The sequence below is a fragment of the Rutilus rutilus genome (genome assembly GCF_951802725.1).
Source record: "Rutilus rutilus genome assembly, chromosome: 25".
Lineage (NCBI taxonomy): Eukaryota > Metazoa > Chordata > Actinopteri > Cypriniformes > Leuciscidae > Rutilus > Rutilus rutilus.
Window position 1 is genome coordinate 13,005,491 of NC_140229.1, and position 20,440 is coordinate 13,025,930.

At 40.8% G+C, this 20,440-nt stretch overlaps 1 protein-coding gene across 2 annotated transcripts in view; it reads left to right on the top strand.

Annotated features, from left to right (window-relative positions):
- Positions 1 to 12,282: 12,282 nt before the first annotated feature.
- alcama (activated leukocyte cell adhesion molecule a) overlaps positions 12,283 to 20,440 on the top strand; it is a 68,541-nt gene continuing 60,383 nt past the window's right edge. The window contains exon 1 of one of the 2 annotated variants that reach the window (XM_084400208.1): positions 12,283 to 12,536. In XM_084400208.1, coding sequence (XP_084256334.1) covers positions 12,479 to 12,536 — 58 coding nt within the window. In that variant the 5' untranslated portion in view covers positions 12,283 to 12,478. The remainder of the gene's footprint in view (positions 12,537 to 20,440) is intronic. The other variant, XM_084400207.1, reaches the window with a different exon arrangement.

Consider the following 20,440-nt stretch of genomic DNA (forward strand, 5'->3'; position numbering starts at 1 on the left):
ACAAGATGGCGGCGCGAGTACATCGCGAGGCTCGCGGTCTCTCCAGATTCTGTAATTTAGCAGTATTTTTCTTGCTCATTTCGGGTCTGTTCGTCCAGAACAGTTGTGCCTTAACATCGTACACCCAAGGTGAGCTTTTGGATATTGGTTTGCGAATTTCCGACAGTTTTATGGACAACCTTCGACTCCTTCCTGAGATCGCCAGATCACCCGAGGCTATGCACTCTGCCCGGCCGGGCGGAAGTGCTCGCAGGCGCCGGCGAGATCGTAAACAAAGGCGGGGGAAGCGCGGAGGACTAAGAGCTAAGCTAAAGCTAACACCACACCGGCTCTCTTTACCCAGCATTTTCCTTGCCAATGTACGGTCGCTGTTGAACAAAATGGAGGAGATTCGACTCAACATCACATACAGCAAGAGACTTTTGAACTGTAATGTTCTAATTTTCACGGAAACATGGTTAAACAGCGGAATACCGGACAACGCTATTGAGCTAGCGGGACGCCATACATTCCGGGCGGATAGAACATTACATGGCTCCGGTAAGACCAGAGGTGGTGGATTGTGCATTTACATTAACAAAGCTTGGTGCACAAACTCTGCTATTGTTGGGAGACATTGTTCAGCTAACCTTGAGTTTCTCATGGTTAAATGTAGACCGTTTTATCTACCGCGGGAGTTCACTTCCACTATTATAACTGCAGCCTATATTCCCCCGGATGCTGATGCCAAGTTTGCTATGAAAGAACTTCACGCAGCCATCAGTAAACAACAGACCGTTCACCCGGAAGCTGCGTTTATTGTTGCGGGTGATTTTAATCATTCAAACTTAAAGTCAGTGCTACCGAAATTTCACCAGCATGTTTCCTGTCACACCAGAGGAAACAAAACCTTAGACCATGTTTACACAAACATGGCTGAAGCTTACGTCGCGACACCCCTCCCCCACTTGGGACAGTCAGATCACCTTTCTTTGTTCCTCACCCCCAAATATGCACCTCTGATCAATCGCGTGAAGCCATCAGTGAAGACCATCAAGGTGTGGCCTGCGGGGGCAGATTTCTCACTCCAGGAAAGGTTTCTACACACAGACTGGAGTATGTTTGCTTCTCAAGCCACCAGTGGCTCTCACACGGACATTGACTGCTACACCTCCTCTGTACTGGATTATATTAATACCACCATTGACAGTGTTACAACCCAGAAGCAGATCACCACATACCCAAATCAGAAGCCATGGATGAACAGGGAAGTGCGACTCCTATTGAAGACACGCAATACTGCCTTCAGATCAGGAGATGCACAAGCCTATAGCACATCCAGAGCAAATCTGAAAAGGGGCATCAAAGAGGCCAAGCACTGCTACAAGCTTAAGATAGAGGGACACTTTTCCAACGCTGACCCTCGGCGCATGTGGCAGGGCATTCAGGCCATCAGTGACTACAAACCCTCTCACTCCACCCCCGCAGCCACTGATGTCAACTTCCTGAACGAGCTAAATGACTTTTATGCTCGCTTTGAAAGAGACAACAGAGAAACTGCCACCAAGCTCAAATCCTCAGCTGACCACCCACCGATCACACTCTCCTCCACAGATGTCTGCAATGCACTGAGCAGGATCAGCGCGCACAAGGCTGCTGGACCAGACAACATCCCTGGACGCGTACTCAGGGCATGTGCGGAGCAGCTCGCTGGGGTTTTTACAGACATTTTCAACCTGTCTCTTGCCCAAGCAACTGTACCAACATGCTTTAAATGCACTTCCATTGTGCCAGTGCCAAAACACTCCAGCCCGAAGTGCCTTAATGACTACCGCCCTGTAGCACTCACACCCATCGTAATGAAGTGCTTTGAGCGGCTGGTCCTGGCACACCTAAAAGACTCTCTACCATCCACATTGGACTCACACCAGTTTGCCTACCGTAGCAATAGGAGCACAGAGGATGCAGTCTCCATGGCACTGCACTCTGTGCTCACACATCTGGACAATAAGAACACTTATGCACGCATGCTGTTTGTTGACTTCAGCTCAGCATTCAACACTGTCATCCCAACTAAGTTAATAGCCAAACTTGGAGACCTGGGCTTCAACACCTCCATGTGCAACTGGATTTTGGACTTCTTGACCAACAGACCCCAGAATGTTCGATCAGGCTCCAACTGCTCCACATCCATCACACTCAACACTGGTGTACCACAGGGCTGTGTGCTAAGCCCGTTCCTCTACTCCCTCTTCACCTCCGACTGCAAGCCTGTGTACGGATCTAATTCCATCGTCAAGTTTGCGGACGACACTACGGTGATTGGTCTCATCAGCAACAACGATGAGACTGCCTATAGGGAGGAGATCAAGCACCTGGCCACATGGTGCACCGAAAATAACCAGCTCCTCAACACCACCAAAACGAAGGAGCTCATCGTGGACTTCAGGAAAGTGTCAAGAGGCACACACGACACCATCTACATCAATGGAATGGCTGTTGAGCGTGTCTCCAGTTTCAAGTTCCTGGGGACCCACATCTCGGCGGACATGACCTGGACAACCAACACCTCCAGCCTGGTCAAGAAGGCTCACCAGCGCCTCTTCTTCCTGAGGACACTGAGGAAGAATCAGCTTTCCTCCACTATCCTGGTGAACTTCTATCGCTGTGCAATAGAAAGCATCCTGACCAACTGTGCTACAGTGTGGTATGGGAGCTGTTCTGTTGCAGAGCGCAAGGCACTGCAGCGGGTGGTGAAAACCGCCCAGCGCATCACTGGGACTCCACTACCTGCCATCGAGCACATCCAGAGGAAACGCTGTCTGCATCGAGCTCGCAGCATCCTTAAGGACTCCTCTCACCCAGCCCACAGACTGTTTTCTCTCCTGCCTTCCGGCAGGCGTTTCAGGTGCCTCCGGACCAGGACCAGCAGACTAAAGAACAGTTTTTTCCCCAGAGCTGTCTCTTTATTAAACTCTAACCCTCATTGATCCCACTCCCCTTATATACTGATTGACTCTCCTCTCCCTCCTCACACCTGCCTCCATTTTGTTATTTGCAATACTATAATGTTCATTTGCACTGCTGACTGTTATTACAGTAACAACTGTTTACATATGCATCTTGCACTACTACCTTGACTGGAATATGCTCATTTGCACTGCCGACTGCTTATTTACAGTACCGACTGTTATATATACATTGCAATATCGTACCTTAACTGTAATATGCAATTACTTTCCACTGCACTCACTCGGATAGCTTCTGTCCAAACTTTATTTGCACTACTTTAAATCCATTGTTATACTGCTCATTAGCCTAACTTATACATATATCTATTTGTAAAATTCTGTTTATAGTAATATCCATCTGTATATTATGCTCACATTCTGTTTATAGTAACAGCCATCTGTATATATATTCATAGTACATATCTATCTGTAAAATTATGTTTATAGTAACAGCCATCTGTATATTATATTCAGTACATATCTATCTGTAAACATTCTGTTTATAGTAATAGCCATCTGTATATTATTATATTCAGTACATATCTAGCTGTAAATTCTGTTCACAGTAAGAGTTATCTGTATATTATATTCATAGGACAATCTATCTGTAAATTTTTGTTTATAATAGTATTCAACTCTATATTTATTCAGTACATATCCATGTTCTGCACTTATGAACCACTGTATATCCTGCACTTGCTGCTATTGCACTTCTGGTTAGACCTAAACTGCATTTCGTTGCCTTGTACCTGTACTTGTGTAATGACAATAAAGTTGAATCTAATCTAATCAGGACGATCAGGCCTTTCCTAACTGAGCATGCAACACAGCATCTCGTGCAGGCATGGTCATATCTAGGCTTGACTACTGCAATGCTCTTCTGGCTGGACTTCCATCATGTGCAACTAAACCTCTACAAATGATTCAGAACGCTGCAGCTCGTCTCGTCTTCAACGAGCCCAAAAGGACCCACGTCACTCCTCTGTTCATCTCTCTGCACTGGCTACCACTCGCTGCTCGCATAAAGTTCAAGGCATTGACGCTTGCTTACAGATCTATCACAGGCTCAGCTCCCTCCTATTTTCACTCGCTCCTACGAGTCCCTACCAGAAGCCTACGATCAGTCAATGAGCGTCGTCTCGTGGTTCCATCACAGAGAGCCAAAAAAATCACTCTCCAGAACATTCTCATTCACGGTTCCATGCTGGTGGAATGATCTCTCCACCCTCATCCGGAATGCAGAATCCCTGACAACATTCAAAAGACAACTTAAAACTCATCTCTTCAGTGAGCATTTAACCTCTTAAAAAATTAAATAAATAAATAATTCCCTTTTCCCTTAATCCTCCCTTGTCTGGCTTATGCTACTCTGAGCAATGCCTGCACTTTGTATTTTGAGCACTTCTTGCATTGTTTGCCTCTTCACGATGACTCGCTTATATTAGTCCTAATTTGTAAGTCGCTTTGGATAAAAGCGTCTGCTAAATGACTAAATGTAAATGTAAAATATATTGCCTAGAGAAAGGTGATCGGCTTCGCATTCATGTTGGCTCGAAACCCGCCGGAACTATTCGTCTTCTTCTACCAGGTAAACTGACTGATGTGACTGATGCTTTAAAGAGACCTAGCTCATAAAAACAATCATAAAAACAAAACACTAATTGGGATAATGTACAGCTAGCTGGATAGGCCTGCAAAATTAACCCCAAAAGGGTGTTCAGGAGGACGTGGAGCACTTACCACACAACTACTCATTAAATAAATAACAAATCAAATAGGACATACCTACATGGTATTAATTTTTTGTGGATGTTGTTGAAATTATGCTTGGCTATAATCTCACCCTTTTATTTATTTATTTATAAAATAGTTAATTTATTGTAATGTAGGCTTACAGCACATTCGTCCTAGCAACAAGACGTAGGCTACACCTCAACAAAATTACAGAAATATTGACAGCCTTCTAAAGTACACTGATTGATTTTTAATGTAATCGATAACTGGTCGATAGCAGGTTTGGCCGACAATCGAAGTAAGCAGGTGAGAAGCTGAGAAACAGGTAGTTGTAGAGGGAATGGCTGTGGATGACAGTCTTATCTGTTGCATTTTCTCAGGTGAGTGGCCGGGTAAGTGGTTCAGGATTGAACAACGAGAACAGACAATGCCTTAATCCGAAATCACTCCTAAACCCTCATTCACCATTCCCCACATTAGTCCACTAATACTGTTCACTTAAAGGAGTGAATGAAAACGAGTGAGCAAATTCCGACAGCCATTGAGCATACATTGGTTGTACACTCGTTATTGCAGTGCAATGTGGGATTGAATAAGTGCACATTTAATAATGTCAACTATGGTTTCAGACACCACTACAAAAAGCTGTCCCCTGATATAACGCCCTATTTGAGAGTATAAGGGGTGATTTTGGATTCAGCCAGTGTGTGGTGTCCTTATATCTGGTACAGAGTTGATGAGGTGGAATGCATACAGGTGGTGGACCAGGAAGGATTCTGGGAGATGTAGTGCTGAAGGTGACAGGGCTGATGACTTAGGATTGTGACAATTATCCATAGACGACGATGAATATTAACCATTCAGAAGTGAGTGTATACAAACAGACCTTAAAGTCACCATGAAATCAAAATTGGCAATTCTTATTTTTTATGTATTATTGCAGTATTTATTATAAACTATTAAGAATAAATAATACATCATTATTACTTTTTTAATTCACGTGCCCTTGTAATCTTTCATCAAAATAACTTCCCCTCACTCTTGCAGCGACATCTCTTCGATGACATGCTTACTGGCACGAGGGCGGGACAACCTGTCACTCACATGAGATCACACAGCAAACCACAACGATCCAATCAATTCCTGATAGACTAAACTGGATATACTTTACTGTCGGATGGTGTAGTTACGTCATCTACCAGCAGGGTGCCATGTTAACCAGGCAGCTAAACCTTGACCCCTTGAATGCACATCAAATTCTAAGCCAAATATGTGGCTTCAGCTGTCAAACTGGCCTATAAATAATAACACACTAATAAACAAAAAATGTGTTGGAGGTCTCAGCTTTAGGATCATATAATTTGTTAATTGGTTTCAGAGGTCTTTTAAAGTCTAATTAAATTAAAATTGACATGTTCTTACCTGGAGGGTAAAGTAAATGAATATTAAGAATAAAAAATAAAATAATAATAATTAAAAAAAAAAAAATAGCCAGAGCTTATGACCACTAAACACAGCTAATTAATGCTAATGCCCTAAACATAAGGAGACATTGTCTACCCCCTCAGGCCATTCATTTATGAGGGTCAGGAATTTATTCATAATGAAACAGCTGCATTAAATGAAATTGTTATTGATTAAAGATGACAAGAAAAGCACATGTTATAGAGTGGATATTATTTTTTGCAATTTTCTGAAAATAAGTGAAAGACATTATATTACAGATAATGATTAAAATATAACATGATATTGGTGTAGGCTGTCACTCCGTTTCATTCATTTTTAAATTCAGTGTGACTCAGTTGGTGTCAGTTTCTTCCTCAGAGCCTCTCTGTCTGATGACAAGGTGGGAAACAAACTGGGGTGACACTGCTGAACACAGACTTTTATTCGTTGTGAGGAGTTTGTGATTAGATGCATTTATAAAACAATTGAGCTCACCATTTTCCTGAAACAGCTTAGATGTGGAGAAGATCTGATTTGGACTGTGTGACTCATATTAAAAGATTTTCTTTATGTATAGTAAAACAATCAAACTCATGAGTTATCTGCCAATATATATGCTATATGATATGAAAAAGTTTCCATGCATATTTGTCCAATAGGCATATAGGATACGGCTACTTACACTTTAGTACCTTTTGATCTTTGAAACTTCAGACAAAGAAAATTAGTCTCTCTTCTTTGTTTCATCAAATATTTTAAAGGGGACCCATTATAGTCATTTTCACAAGGTGTAATATAAGTCTCTGGTTTTCCCAGAATGTGTCTGTGAAATTTCAGCTCAAAATAGGCCTACCCCACAGATCATTTATTTATTATAGCTATAATATCCCCCTATTTGGGTGTGAGCAAAAATATGCCATTTCTGTGTGTCGCTTTAAAGGGGTGGTATAATGCCCTTTTCACAAGATGTAAAATAAGTCTTTGATGTCCCCAGGGTGTGTATGTGAAGTTTTAGCTCAAAATACCCCACAGATATTTTTATATAGCATGTTAAAGTTGTCACTTTTTGAGGGAAATGCAAATGAGCTTCACAGAGGGCGGAGCTTCAACAGCTTGTGTCCTTTTTACCTCACACAGACATGCACTGAAAATTTCTAAAACTTTCAGCCTTTTTTGTTCAAACCGAAGTCAGATGGAGAGACTCAAGAAGAAGTGACAACATGTAGACAACATTTCTGAATGGATAGTTGGTGAATTTATGTAGCTTATGTGTAGTTATCTTCTAGTCATTGATTATATTCTGTCTTGATAATCTATAAATCGCGTTCCCAGGGGCAGGGTTTATGATGTCTATGATGTTTAGGGTTAGTGATGTCACTAACCCGGGAGGAATGTTGTGTAGTCCCTACCAGCTGTTTGTTGTAGTCCTTAAAAAGCAATTTCTTTAAAAGAAAATATCTCCCTTTGCTTTGAACTTTGAGCATTGTAACTTTGCAGATGTTGTTTATGCTCAAACAGCAACATTACACACTAACTAAAGTTAGAAAAGTGAAATCATATTCAACCACCCCTTTAAATGCAAATGAGCTACTCCCCGCCCCCTTTCCAGAAGAGGGCGTGACTCACTCATTACTTGAGTGAGTTGTTACTTTGAGAATATTAGTTGTGTACCAACACTATGCAGCTCTGGTGGTGAGTCTGACTGGCAACCAGCAACATCCCTCGTGCTACTGATACTGTATGTGTCGCTGTGCTGGTCTGTGCAAAAAACATTCCACTTTTACTCTCTTATACAGAAAACGTACACAGTGTTTAAAAGACAATCGCCTTACTGCATAGTTCATACTAAACGTGCGGCTATGAATTATATAGACAATAAGCGTTTTTGGGTTTAAAATGTCTGAATTAAAACTGAATATAATCACAGACATTAGTGGTAACTTTAGTCAGGGAAATTGCTAACAAGCACATTTGTAAAGGCGATTTTCAATCATTTACAAAATATTGTGTGATACTTACGTCTTCAGGGTGTGAAGTTGGATAGTGCTCCATCCTTAAGTAACAACTTTTCAGTCTGGTGTAAAATGATTAGTGAGCTGCAGACATGAACGATTTTAGGTAACTTGAGGACCACATTGACGTGGTCGGGGCCTAGGCATTTTGTGACGTTGCAAAAGGTCAAATCTGCAAACGGCTTGTTCTGAGACATGCGCTGCGTGCATCAATTGAATACTTCCATACTATATAGTATGCGAAAAACAGTACGCCAACGGAGTAGTATGTCTGAATACATAGGCTGCGTCCGAAATCGCATACTCTCTTGAGTAGGTACTTAGTTTGAATTTGAGTAATTACTTCAGGGCTGCTAAATGCACACCAGAATCTCGCTAGAAGTAGAAGGTCATCCAGGTACTTTTTTTGCCTACTCTTTTATCAGTAGCCTATTGTGAATTTGGACATACTGCTTTTGTCACATACAGTTTTTCGTCTAGGCTACTATATAGTAGGGAAGTATGCGATTTCAGACTCAGCTATAGTATTTGAAAAACAGTAGTTGAAAAATCCCCGGATGACTTAATACTTCCGGCGAGATTCTGCAGTGTGCGTTCGATGGACGATGGAGGGGATTCCAGTCCACTTTTAGACAAGCACTTGCGAACTTCCCAAAGCACTTGCCCACTTCGTGAAGTGGACGAGGGAAGTTTATATGGACGGACCCTCGTTCCCTTGATTTTGACCGAGGGAGTGAGTCTACTTCATATGTACACTTCAGGCACCTATATGTCCCACAATGCAGTACGATTGTGACGTCACCACGGATCTCGTCTAATCACCACCACAACAAACAACTCTATGATATATTAAATTTTTTTTTTTTTTTTTTATTGAAAACAACCCAAACACACCTACATACTTTTGGATGGTGCATTAAACAAATTCAAAAAAAAAAAAAAAAACTCCATAGCTGATTCCAAGTGATCAAGGGCTTAGGACGTCCCAATTTAGTCCATTCCAGTTTCCGCCAGTAGTGGGCACTCGTGCAACGTAAGCAATGACGTACATCCGAGTGAACAAGATGGAGGGAAGTTAGCGAGTGAAGGGCATGACAATTTTGGACTGGAATGCAGCCTATGAATGGAGGTGATGGGACGCAACTGAGACTGATAGGTCACATGATAATGATAACACGGGGGATGTAGTAGTTCGTCCGTATTACATTCATACTATATCGAACGTACCTTTTTAATGGTTGTGAAGTAGGCTAAGTTCAAATTCAAATGTAGTACCAACTCAGACAGTACGCTATTTTGGATGCAGCTATGCATACCTTTTCACAGGCTGCATTGATGCGTTTTAACGGTCATCAGCATTGTAAATCCTGCAAAGTTTTTTATTTAACCTGCCCTCAGTGTCGGGGTGGGGTGCGAGGCCCTGCTCTTTGATGTGGATGCTCAATTGCGCATGGATAACAGTCACACGTAGCTGTTCTAGTTCTATTGCACTCATAATCTCGCTCCAATACGTTTTTATCAAGTAGAATAATACAGCATAATCATGAACATAGTCTCAGCTATGACTTGTTGCTATTTATTTCAGAGGGGAAAACTGTGCAACGAGTGGCTTTACATCAAGTCAGCTCGAGAATTTCCGTGTGAATACATACATAGATCCGCCTATTTGACCAACGTGTAACTTAATGGTCTAGTGGTAGAACTTTCGCCAAGACGCCAACCGTGTCAGAGGTTCTGGGTTAATCCGCGCTCGTATATATTTTTTTTTCTCGTATAGTTTTTTTTTTCTCATCAAAACCGATTATGTTCATCAGTGGTTGTATATCAAGCAGGGACACGTTTGTGTGCATTATGTTTTGTGATTTCACCAGAACGAATAGAGAGTATCCGCAACGGATTGAAGCGCGCGTCCGAGTGAAGACAGTGCGGCGTGTGCGGGAGCCACACGAGAAAACACTGTATCCGCGCCACTGATCGCAGCGCAACAAGCACTTTGATCACTTGATTTAAAAAACACATTTCAGCGCTAGATCGTCTCTTATTTAAAAAACGAACGAAACGAATGCTCTGCCAGTTAACTGGAGATGTTTTATTTATTTGTCGAATTGGCAACATTACATTCGTGCCGCGAGATGTTTTAAAAAAGTGGTGGGGATAATATTGACCCTGGCAAAAAGTGGTGGGGACATGTCCCACCTGCAAATTACGCCTATGACCACAGATACTTATCCTCATCCCTCACCTTGGACTTCACCGTCGTCCTCAATGCCCATGTTCCTGTCCTGCTGTTGATGAAGCCCGCTAGGCTCTGCCACAGTGTCAGCGTGAGTTATGCAAATGCTAGCTGTTGTTGCCACCGCATCTCTGGAAGTGCTGATAAATTTATCCAGTGATCCCCACAGTGACTTATGAAAGTCTTCCTCCTTTTTAATTTTTTTCCTTTTTCTCAGAACCTGATTCGTGCTTGCGAAATCGGTCGCGTTCTCTTGCAGCTGACATGTTGGCTTTCCCCCTCTCCCGTCTTCAGTGAGGACGCATTACGTAATAACATAGCGCAATGGCTTAATTTGTTGGATTTGTTTTTTTTTTAATGTGACCTTGACAGAGACATGTCATTGATACAAAGTCATACATAACTAATGTATTAATAAAAAAAATAAAAAATAAAAAAAACAGCTGGATTGCGAGGCCCTGTGCGGTTGGCGATATTTTTTTCCCCAGGATGGTAGGGGAAGACTCATGAATATTCATTAGGGAAGTCATCCCTGATTGGTCTTAACCCCAGTGACGGGTAGGTTTAGGGGCGGGGTTAGGGGTAGGTCATCAGACCCCCAGTGGCGGGTAGGTTTAGGGGCGGGGTTAGGGGTAGGTCATCAGACCCCCAGTGGCGGGTAGGTTTAGGGGTGGGGTTAGGGGTAGGTCATCAGACCAATCAGGGATGACTTCCCTAATGAATATTCATGAGTCTTCCCCTACCATCCTGGGAAAAAAAAAATATAATATAAATTGCTTGCGGTTGCACAGTTCGCACAGTCTATGCGACGGCTCCGCCTGCCATATATATATATATATATTTATTTATTTATTTACATTTATAACACTAGCCTATACCTTCTATTATATTACCTTTGCATCAAATCACACACAAAAAAAAAAAGGTTAATGCTGCCGTGAGGGTGTTACAGCTTTGGGAGTGACGGTAAAATTGACATCTTTCTTTCTTCTGACTGCCATTATCAATCTCTCTCTATTTTTTCTTCTTTTTGAAAGTTGTGAAAACACTATTGTGGAGTTTTTCTTTTGCTATTTGAGCAAATGGGAACACAAAAAATGTATTTAATGTAGTCTTTCATTCACCGCTATAGAAGTTTACCCAACTATGATGACTTCTGCTTTACAGTAAAACTGTAATATTGTGAAATATTATTACATTTAACATTTCTGTTTTAATATATTCTAAAATGTAATTTATTCATGTGATGGTAAAGCTGAATTTTGAGCATCATTACTCTTCATTGTCACATGGCCTTTCAGGAATCATTCTAATATATTATTGTTATTCAATTCAATTCACATTTATTTGTATACCGCTTTTCACATTGTAAATATAAGCAGCTTTACAAAAAGTCCACATTACAGTTTAGAGTGATCTGTTATCAGAGGTAGCCTATCTGTCTAAGTTATATTTCAGAAATGTACATAGGCTATACAAAATCGCAGTTAGCTAAAATTTTATTAATTTAAACAATGTAATAATTTAAGGCAATAACAGAGACTGAAGTAATGAATACTTGTTTGTTAACAAATGATCATGACATTTAGAAAAATTTAGCATTGGTGCATGTTGATTCAGAGTTTGAGTCATCTGTCTTCGCAGGAGTTGGCGCCGTGAAAGTCCCCCATAAAACATAAAAACCCAACGTGTGTGTGTGTGTGTGTCTGACGAATTACAGAATCGTTTTTAAATTATTCACTGAAACAGTTCACGCTAACGGATTTGCTAGAATAATTCGGATTTTCCGACAGCAGCATCTCAGCGACTAGCTTCGTGGGCGTGTCGCTGGGGGCGGAACGGGGTGGGGCTTGGCGCCCAACTCACCAGTGTGAATTCGCACTATCTCCACTGCTCGTCCAGACTCCAGACTTCACCTTCGCTCTCCGCACAGAGCAACCCGCCTGATCCTTTCAACGCACTCAACCAGAGACTTCTCTCGTTACTATCCAACAACTTCAGACGAGCATATTTCTGAGATTCTCTTCGGACTGTATAGAGGAGAGCCGGGGTTTTCTTTAAGGATGCAATCGGTTATCTGCCTTTTCGTTGCCTTCATAGCAGTCGCTGTGTTTCCTCCAGGTATGTCAGTTAATTAATTTATCATGAAAATATTTGTATCTCATTCTTCCATTCTTTCCATGAAACATCGCTGCCGTAATCCAAGGATTTTGTTGAGCAGGTTCGTTCCTATAGTGACCATTCGACTTTTTTTACTTCCTTATATCAACATCAACAAGTGTTTATAATAGCCGTTGCCGCAATTCGTTGGCAATCATTGCCAGGACATGTGTTACACTTTTCATTTCTCCCACGTTAAGAACAAGAGGTCAAGTCTCCACCTGTAGAAGATTAAGGCAGCTGTGCCCGCCTCGGACATTCACATTCATTCATTTTTATTGTAGGAGACTGTGATAAAGCTTTCAAACTTCTGTACTTCAGTAGCCTACAGAACAGGGAACATGAAGTGTTTCAACTTTTAGTTTGGACACGCGAGGCAATGTTTTTGATAGGCTACGTGTTTATGTTTCTATTTCATGCGCAGAAACAGTGACATCACACCTGCCGCTGCGCGTGTTTCTGAAATCCCCAGCATATGCGTCAGTCCCAAACAGAAACTAAACACGGACCTTAAAGGGACAGTTCACCTTAAAATGAAAGTCCTTTCGACAATGAATATTTCCAAAAATATCCTGGTCGGTAATTTCCATGGAATGACGATGAATGGTGCCTGATTCAGCCGAAGCGTCGAAAAGGACTTCATTCCCCACAAAAGTAGTCACACGACTCGTGTGCAATATTCCAAGTCCTCTGAAGTCATACAATAGGTTTGTGTGAGGAACGAGCCGAAAGGAACTGTTGTCATCATCGGATCATTAAGTCAAGTGAGAACTGGATCTGTTTGATTGATGAACGAATCATTCAGAATAGGTTTTGTGAATTGGATCACCATGCACGTCTGATTCATTGAAAATATATATTTATATCTATAATCTCACAAAAAGCTATGTCGCCTGAGGACTAGATATGTCGTATTTGGACTACTTTTATGGTGATTTTGCGTAATGTTTAAAGCTTGTTCGCCCCATTACCCATTCATTCTAATCGCATAAGGGAAAATCGCAGGGCGATTCCTTAAGCCTTTTTTTTTTTTTCAAATGAAAAAGTCATACGGATTTTGAATATGATACAGCATTTTAATTTTGGGATGCACTATCCTTTTAATATCCCTTTTACGAGCGACTCCATTATTTTGGGACGCGCGCGAACAACTCAACTCAGTCAGGGCTTGAATCTTCTTTGAGCGCGTGAGTGCGCTGTGTGTGTGCGCGCGTGAACGGGTGAGAGAGAAAGAAGCGAGCGTGTGCTTGCTCACGAGAGGTTGCGGAGGTGGAGAGCGGTGTTACCAATTCAGTCATTTGACTGTTGTATGGTTTTATCAGTGTCACATGCTTGTTTACTCATCAGAATTGATCTGACATAGATGTCTTTATTCGTCTTCAGACGAATCTATGTTAATGCGGTAAAGTGATTGATAACTTTGAGGTGGTGGCTGCTGTAGTAGGCTATTGCTTATTATTCTTCGATAGTGGAGATGTGTGAAGATGACTAAAGATGTGTGATCTGTCTGTCTGTCAAGTTTATTTCTTTTTTCAATTTAAAAACAAGATGGGTTGTTGGCTTAAAATACAGTCAACATGTACTGTGCATGTATAATTGCTCACATTAATGACAAGAACTCACATTAATTGATAGTGATTTATTACACACATCCATACCAAAAACACCAAATTTGAAGCAGTTTGAAAACCACATAGGAAAATCTCGAAGGAACCAAGGGGGAATTAGTCTTCTGGGTTTTGACGTCATCCCTGCACCAATCTATTTGTCAAGAAGTACTCATAAAAACAACATTTTTACCATGTATGTAACTGTGTGCCATGTACAGTCCATAATGGGAAAATTTGTTAAATCAAATTAAACGTGTTGAGCATAAAATTAAGGAAGTTCCGTCACACAACAGGAAAATGCACATCATATGACATTTTCCAAAATAGCACTTGTTTGTCAGCCTTTACAGAACTTAATTTTGTTTTATGTGTGACAAAGAATATGTTGTTGAATACATTGAACTGCACTGGAAATTCATTGGAAAATACAGTTTGAGTGAAAATTCTGTTCAGGCTATTGTTTTGGTATCTTATTCAATGGGTGTGGTTCAAGTTCTTGCCTAAGGAACCAGTACCATCCTTCAGTATTTCCTAGTGTAGTTTCTAAGTGACAGAACATGACATCTCATAATTTATCCTGAGATGTTAGGCATGTTAGTATATGTCTGTTTCCCCCACACAGACATTGCTTTAAGCTACATAGGCAGTTTTAAAGAGTACACACACACACACAACCACACAACTCATAGCCTACACTTTACTCAGCGTGTTTTTGCTTTTTGGTTGTGTGTTGGTCAGTTGGTCAAAAAGGTCAGTTTCTCTGAAGTGCTGTCAGCAGGAGACTGATCACCTGTATGCAAACAGGTACAGAAAAGCACCTTTGCCGTCTTTGCAAGCTCAGTGATTGTATAATTTGCTCTTGATGGATTTTATAGCAGAAACCTGTTCTATGCAGCCTACTGAATTATTTAATTTTTCAGTCATTAATGACTTAGCTGATGAAACATTTCCTTATTCTGATTAAGAAGAATTTTTCCTCATTCTGAAAGCTGCATGATTAAAGGACTGATGTATGTGGACTAGATTTAGTAGCATGCATGGAATATTTCATAAATCATCATAAAATATTCTAGGGGTTAGTTTAAGGTGAGTTTGTAAAATGCACAAGTTTCCTGTTAGGTTAGAACAGTATTACGTCTATATTTACACATCAGTGATGTCACTCTTGACGTTTGAACATGAGGAGGAACTGAAACTCCCTATGACTACACAGGCCTTTGTTTAGCATGAGAGATGGAAAAACCTAATTACATTAAGACTGACACTAAACCACATCTACACTAGGAAATCCCACATCTGATCATTTAAGCATTCAAGTGAAAGATTCATGCCACCGTGGCCTATTGGGGGAATATTTTGTCATTGTTTATTGGCAGGCAAGGGCTTGAGCTGATTAATGTCAGTTCCACTTAGATATCAAACAGGAAAACACATGTAGTGAAAAAAGAAATGTCTAAATCATATTTGCATATTAATTTAGTTAAAGCTTAACTATGGAACTGCTTTCAGGAAGAACCAATGGGAGCATATGGTAAAAGCTAATTTTACAGCTTTAGGGCTTTGTTCGTTTCAAATGGTGGGAAGAGGAAAGGAAAAAAAACAGCATAGGCTAAGTGAACAGTGTTTTATGTGCTAAAATGATTGTGGGTATTATGCTGAAATGATTGGATTAGGAGACAGGCAGTTAAGGTTTCAGAATGTGCTTTTGACCAACCATTTAAATGTGTTGAAGTGCTGAGGCCATTATGTCATCATTTATTCATATTTAAATTCCCTCCCGACCACTCACGTTCATGCACGCGCATACATATGCTTCATCAGAGGCTTTTACTGTAAATTACTCAAGCCATGTGTTGGACCAAGCATCTGTTGTCTCATGAACACATGCATTATCCCTCCTATGGCCTCAACGGGGGTCTTTCTTGTCCATCAGATGCACTCCCCGTTTGCTAATGGATTAATCGGAGCATTGTTAAGAAGGAGGACCTGCTGTCTGCACTCTGCACCGCCCAAAATGGCCTCCTGAGACTTCACCCAGTCTTATCTACTCATCTGGTCCCACACCCCTCTTTTTTGCCACATATTAACAAAGGGAATACTTACATTAGATTTGTGCACGCAGTCTGATGGACTGTTGAAACGCCTTTTACCAAGATTGCTGGTTGATAAAAGCCGGTTGGTGGTCTTAAGTGCCGCTTTGAGGGAATATTGTTCTCTTGCTTTAATATTGTTATGCATATAAGCAGTGTAGCGACGCTTCTGAGATAAGCTATAAATGAGAGCGCTAACTTTTGCATGCTGTATGCAATAACGTATTTTTAACAGCAGCATTCTCATCAGCACCAAATATGCAAGTAGCAACAACATTATTTCAAGTTCTCCTTTTCGCCAGAAAAAAACAAGGTTGCGTGTCTTCAGATCAATATCTTTTCATAGAACTGATTGTGGGCGTCAAACTCACCGGTTGTCTCTCAGATATACATAAGACGTTTTGCTTTCAATCAGAATGCGGAAAGGTGATTAAATGTGTTGACTGGACTAGTTTATGTGCATTTATTTATTAATATTAATGATTCTTGCAGACTTAAGCGTCTGGCAGCCTGAGAAGATGCAAGTCAGAATGTTGGCAAACAGATCTTCTAGTCTTTTAGTTTTTTTGTTTAATGGGATGGTTTAAAGAGCCATAACTGACTCTTTTGGGCCACTCTTGCTCATTTATGGGCCGGTGGTATAAGTATATTGACATGGCAGTCAATGAAAGGTTCTGGGCATGGCTATCGATTATACAAGCATCCAATTATTTCGACACAATGTGTTTTTTAACGTGCACTTTTTGGCGATAACTCAAGAGTGCGATCAGTCATTTTACGGTGAGGCCACCCTGAGCTGTTCAATGTAGTTTTAGCATCAATTATGCGGCAGTTGGAATGTTATTTATAAGTTTGCTTATAGCGCAAGAGTCATAAGTCATCCTTTCTACAGGGTTGTCGTATTGATCAGTTCAGAGATCACAGTGTAGAGCCAATTTGAGTGTGTTTAATGCTTGCGCTTATGAAACGTACATGGTGCGTTTTGATCCGAGACACTTTAAGCCGGACGTTTTGAGGTCGATAATACCCCCAAGAAAAGGATTTATATACATCAGGCTGCTTGTTCACATGTAGTGGTTAATGGTGGTCCGGCGGATATTATTTATTCAATGTCAAATGTTTGTCCTGGCATTTAGATCCATCTACAAAAGGTTGCGAGTTGTAGCAGCCCTTAGCCCGTCTCCCTCCCACCAAATCACATTCTGTCAAATATCCATCTGAGGCTTTGAGCGTTTCAATTCAGGCTGACATTCAAAGCCACACAACCTTTCTGGCAGCCATGGAGACGCACGATAACCGGATTCCCATTCTGGGTCCGTCGCTTTGATGCTGTCTGTGATGTGCAGATTGCATTTCTCCATGTGTGAGGAGACGTTCCTGCCTGCCACTCTTGCCTCTTTAAGTGATGCTTTGAACCCAAAAGGGCATGACAGAGGAAGGCAAAGTTTTTCCCCCCTCTCTTAAATCTGTTCCGGATAGAGTGAGAGAGGCGGATGGAAAGAAGGCTAGAGTGCCCATGAGCTCCATGTGTTAGGGACAGGATCTCCCAGAGCTGTCAGGGTGAATGAGGAAGCACTGACGTCGATTAAATCTATTAAACGCAATGTGGGGTGAACCATGATCTTGACGGGTGGAGGCCCTATTCAGAGAGACGTTTGGCGCAAACATGGTCTGAAGTCTCGCCGTTTAAAGCTTTAATTGCTCTTTTAGCAGGTTCACAATGCACCTATTAATTAAGAATAAAGGCTGTAATTAAGAATGCCTTAAATTCCATTACACTTTGTATTAGAATTGGAATTAAAATGAATGGAAATTCACATTACTTTACTTTTTTACTTTGCTTTTCTATTTAAAGGGATAGTTCACCCAAAACGTTACTTACATTATTTACTTACCCTCATGTTGTTTAAAACCTGTGAAAACTTTTCTTCTGTGGGACAAAAAAGACATTATTTTGAAAAAGTCATTGAGGTCTAATGTTGTTTCGGACCCTATTGGCTTTCATTACGTGGACCAAAACGTTCTTCAAAATACGGTCTTTTATGTTCCTCAGAAGAAAGTAAGTCATATAGTTTTAGAATGACATGAGTGTGACATTTGTAATGACATTTAGTAAATTACGTATATATTTTTATATATATTGTGTGTGTTTGTGGTTCTGGTCTACCTTACATTATGGGGACAAAATGTCATTGCTTTTTTGAAAATCTTAAAATGCAGAAAGGTTTCTGTGATGGGTAGGTTTAGGGGTAGATTTAGGGTTGGGGTATAGAATATGCAGTTTATACAGCTAAAAATCATGTCTATGGAATGTCCGCATAAAACATGGAAACCCAACTGTGTGTGATACACTTAAACACTTAAGTTCCTAGCAGAACACTTAAATTCCTAGCATATATTACCTGCGTTGAATTTCTCTGAGTTGCAATTTAGTCAATTCCTCTCTGTCATTCCAATTTAACATCCTTTGCAGTGAGGCAGGGTGACAAAGTAACTCATATGAACTCAAACATGGTGTGAGACACAAAAAAACCGAGGGATGTCCCGATACCACTTTTTCCAGACCAAGTTCGATACCGATACTTTCATTTTTGGCACTCGCCGATACCGATACCATAACCGATACCTGTATTTTAGAGAAACCAAAAGAATATCAATCATATTAGTTGTTTATTAAATTTAAACTTAATTTGTTCATCAAATATATATTTAATGCACTGCATATTCATTACTGTATAAATTATATATAGATAGATATTTTGTAAAGTTGAAAAGGGTAGCCTATTTAGTCAAGAGCAGTGAGTAATTTATTTGTCCTTTGTTTGATTAACATTAAAACACAGCAGCAGATTAATTAAACTGCTGCACCTTTAAGACCGAACGCACGGACCACATTTGAAATATACTGTCTACGTTCACTTAAGATATAACAGACTTTGTTTACTAGGATACTCGCCAAGAGTGAAAAGTGAATTCATCCGTACAAGCGCAAGACGTGAAAGACTTCCATTCAGTATCGCGCGCTGTCTGAGGCGATGGTTTTCGGGGCGCGCGCTTTGGATGTTTGAAGTTCATGTAACTTCTTGACCTGCAAATGTCCTGTAATAATGTAGGCAACCACTCGTTAAACATAAATAAGGTAACAGTTCATGTTTTACTTACATATACGATTTAGTTTTAATCCAAATAACACGTGCTCAGTGAACAATCAGCAATCAAGAGCTTTCAAATGAGGTGCTCTCTCTCTCTCTCTCTCTCTCTCTCTCTCTCTCTCTCTCTCTTTCTGGTCAGTTAACGTTAATAATAAGCTACATGCCTCGTTTTACTTTCTTTGCCATTGACATCCGACTAAACTACAAACATTCCACTGACGTCTGATGCACTTGACCAGCTCGCGCGTCTGTGCCGCTTGCGCGCTCAATCCACTGCGCTTTTTCTCTTATCAGCTCGCACCACAAGTGTTACTATATTCTGTTTAATATTTCACTAATAATATATATTTACCTCATAGACAGACTTCCTTTTTATCCCCATTATAATTTCTGTTGTCAGTATTTCTTTGTCTGGACACAAACACTGTACACACGCTGCCTGGTATCGGTTGTTGGTATCGGGGCATTTTTACGAGTACCAGTACATGAGCTCAGTATCGGCCCGATACCCGATACTGGTATTGGTATCAGTGCATCCCTAAAAAAACACCCCAGAGAGGTATTAATGTACCTGTGTTCAAGGGAATTTCTTAAAGGGATAGTCCACCGAAAAATTATGCCATCATTTACTCACCCTCATATCTTTTCAACCCAGTATGACTCTTCTGTTGAACACAAAACACTGAGGTTTTGGGATTCACAGAAGAAAGTAAGTCATACACTTTTGGAATGACGTGAGAGTGAGTAAATGAAAGATTGTTTAATTGTATTTAAAATGCAACCCTGTTAGGATTGGGGAAAAACTCCCACAGACAGGAGCTACGCATAGAGTTTCGAATGCAGCAGAGTTTGCCACTGAAAGAGGAAGTGGTGGCTTTTTTGAAGTCATTAGGTCCCTTTCAGATGTATTTCATCTGTCTTTACCATGGGTTTATCTGAGTAAAGAAAAAGGTTAAAAAATGTTATTCCCGCAAACAATTAAGTGGCCTCCTCCCTCATGTTCACATCGCTTT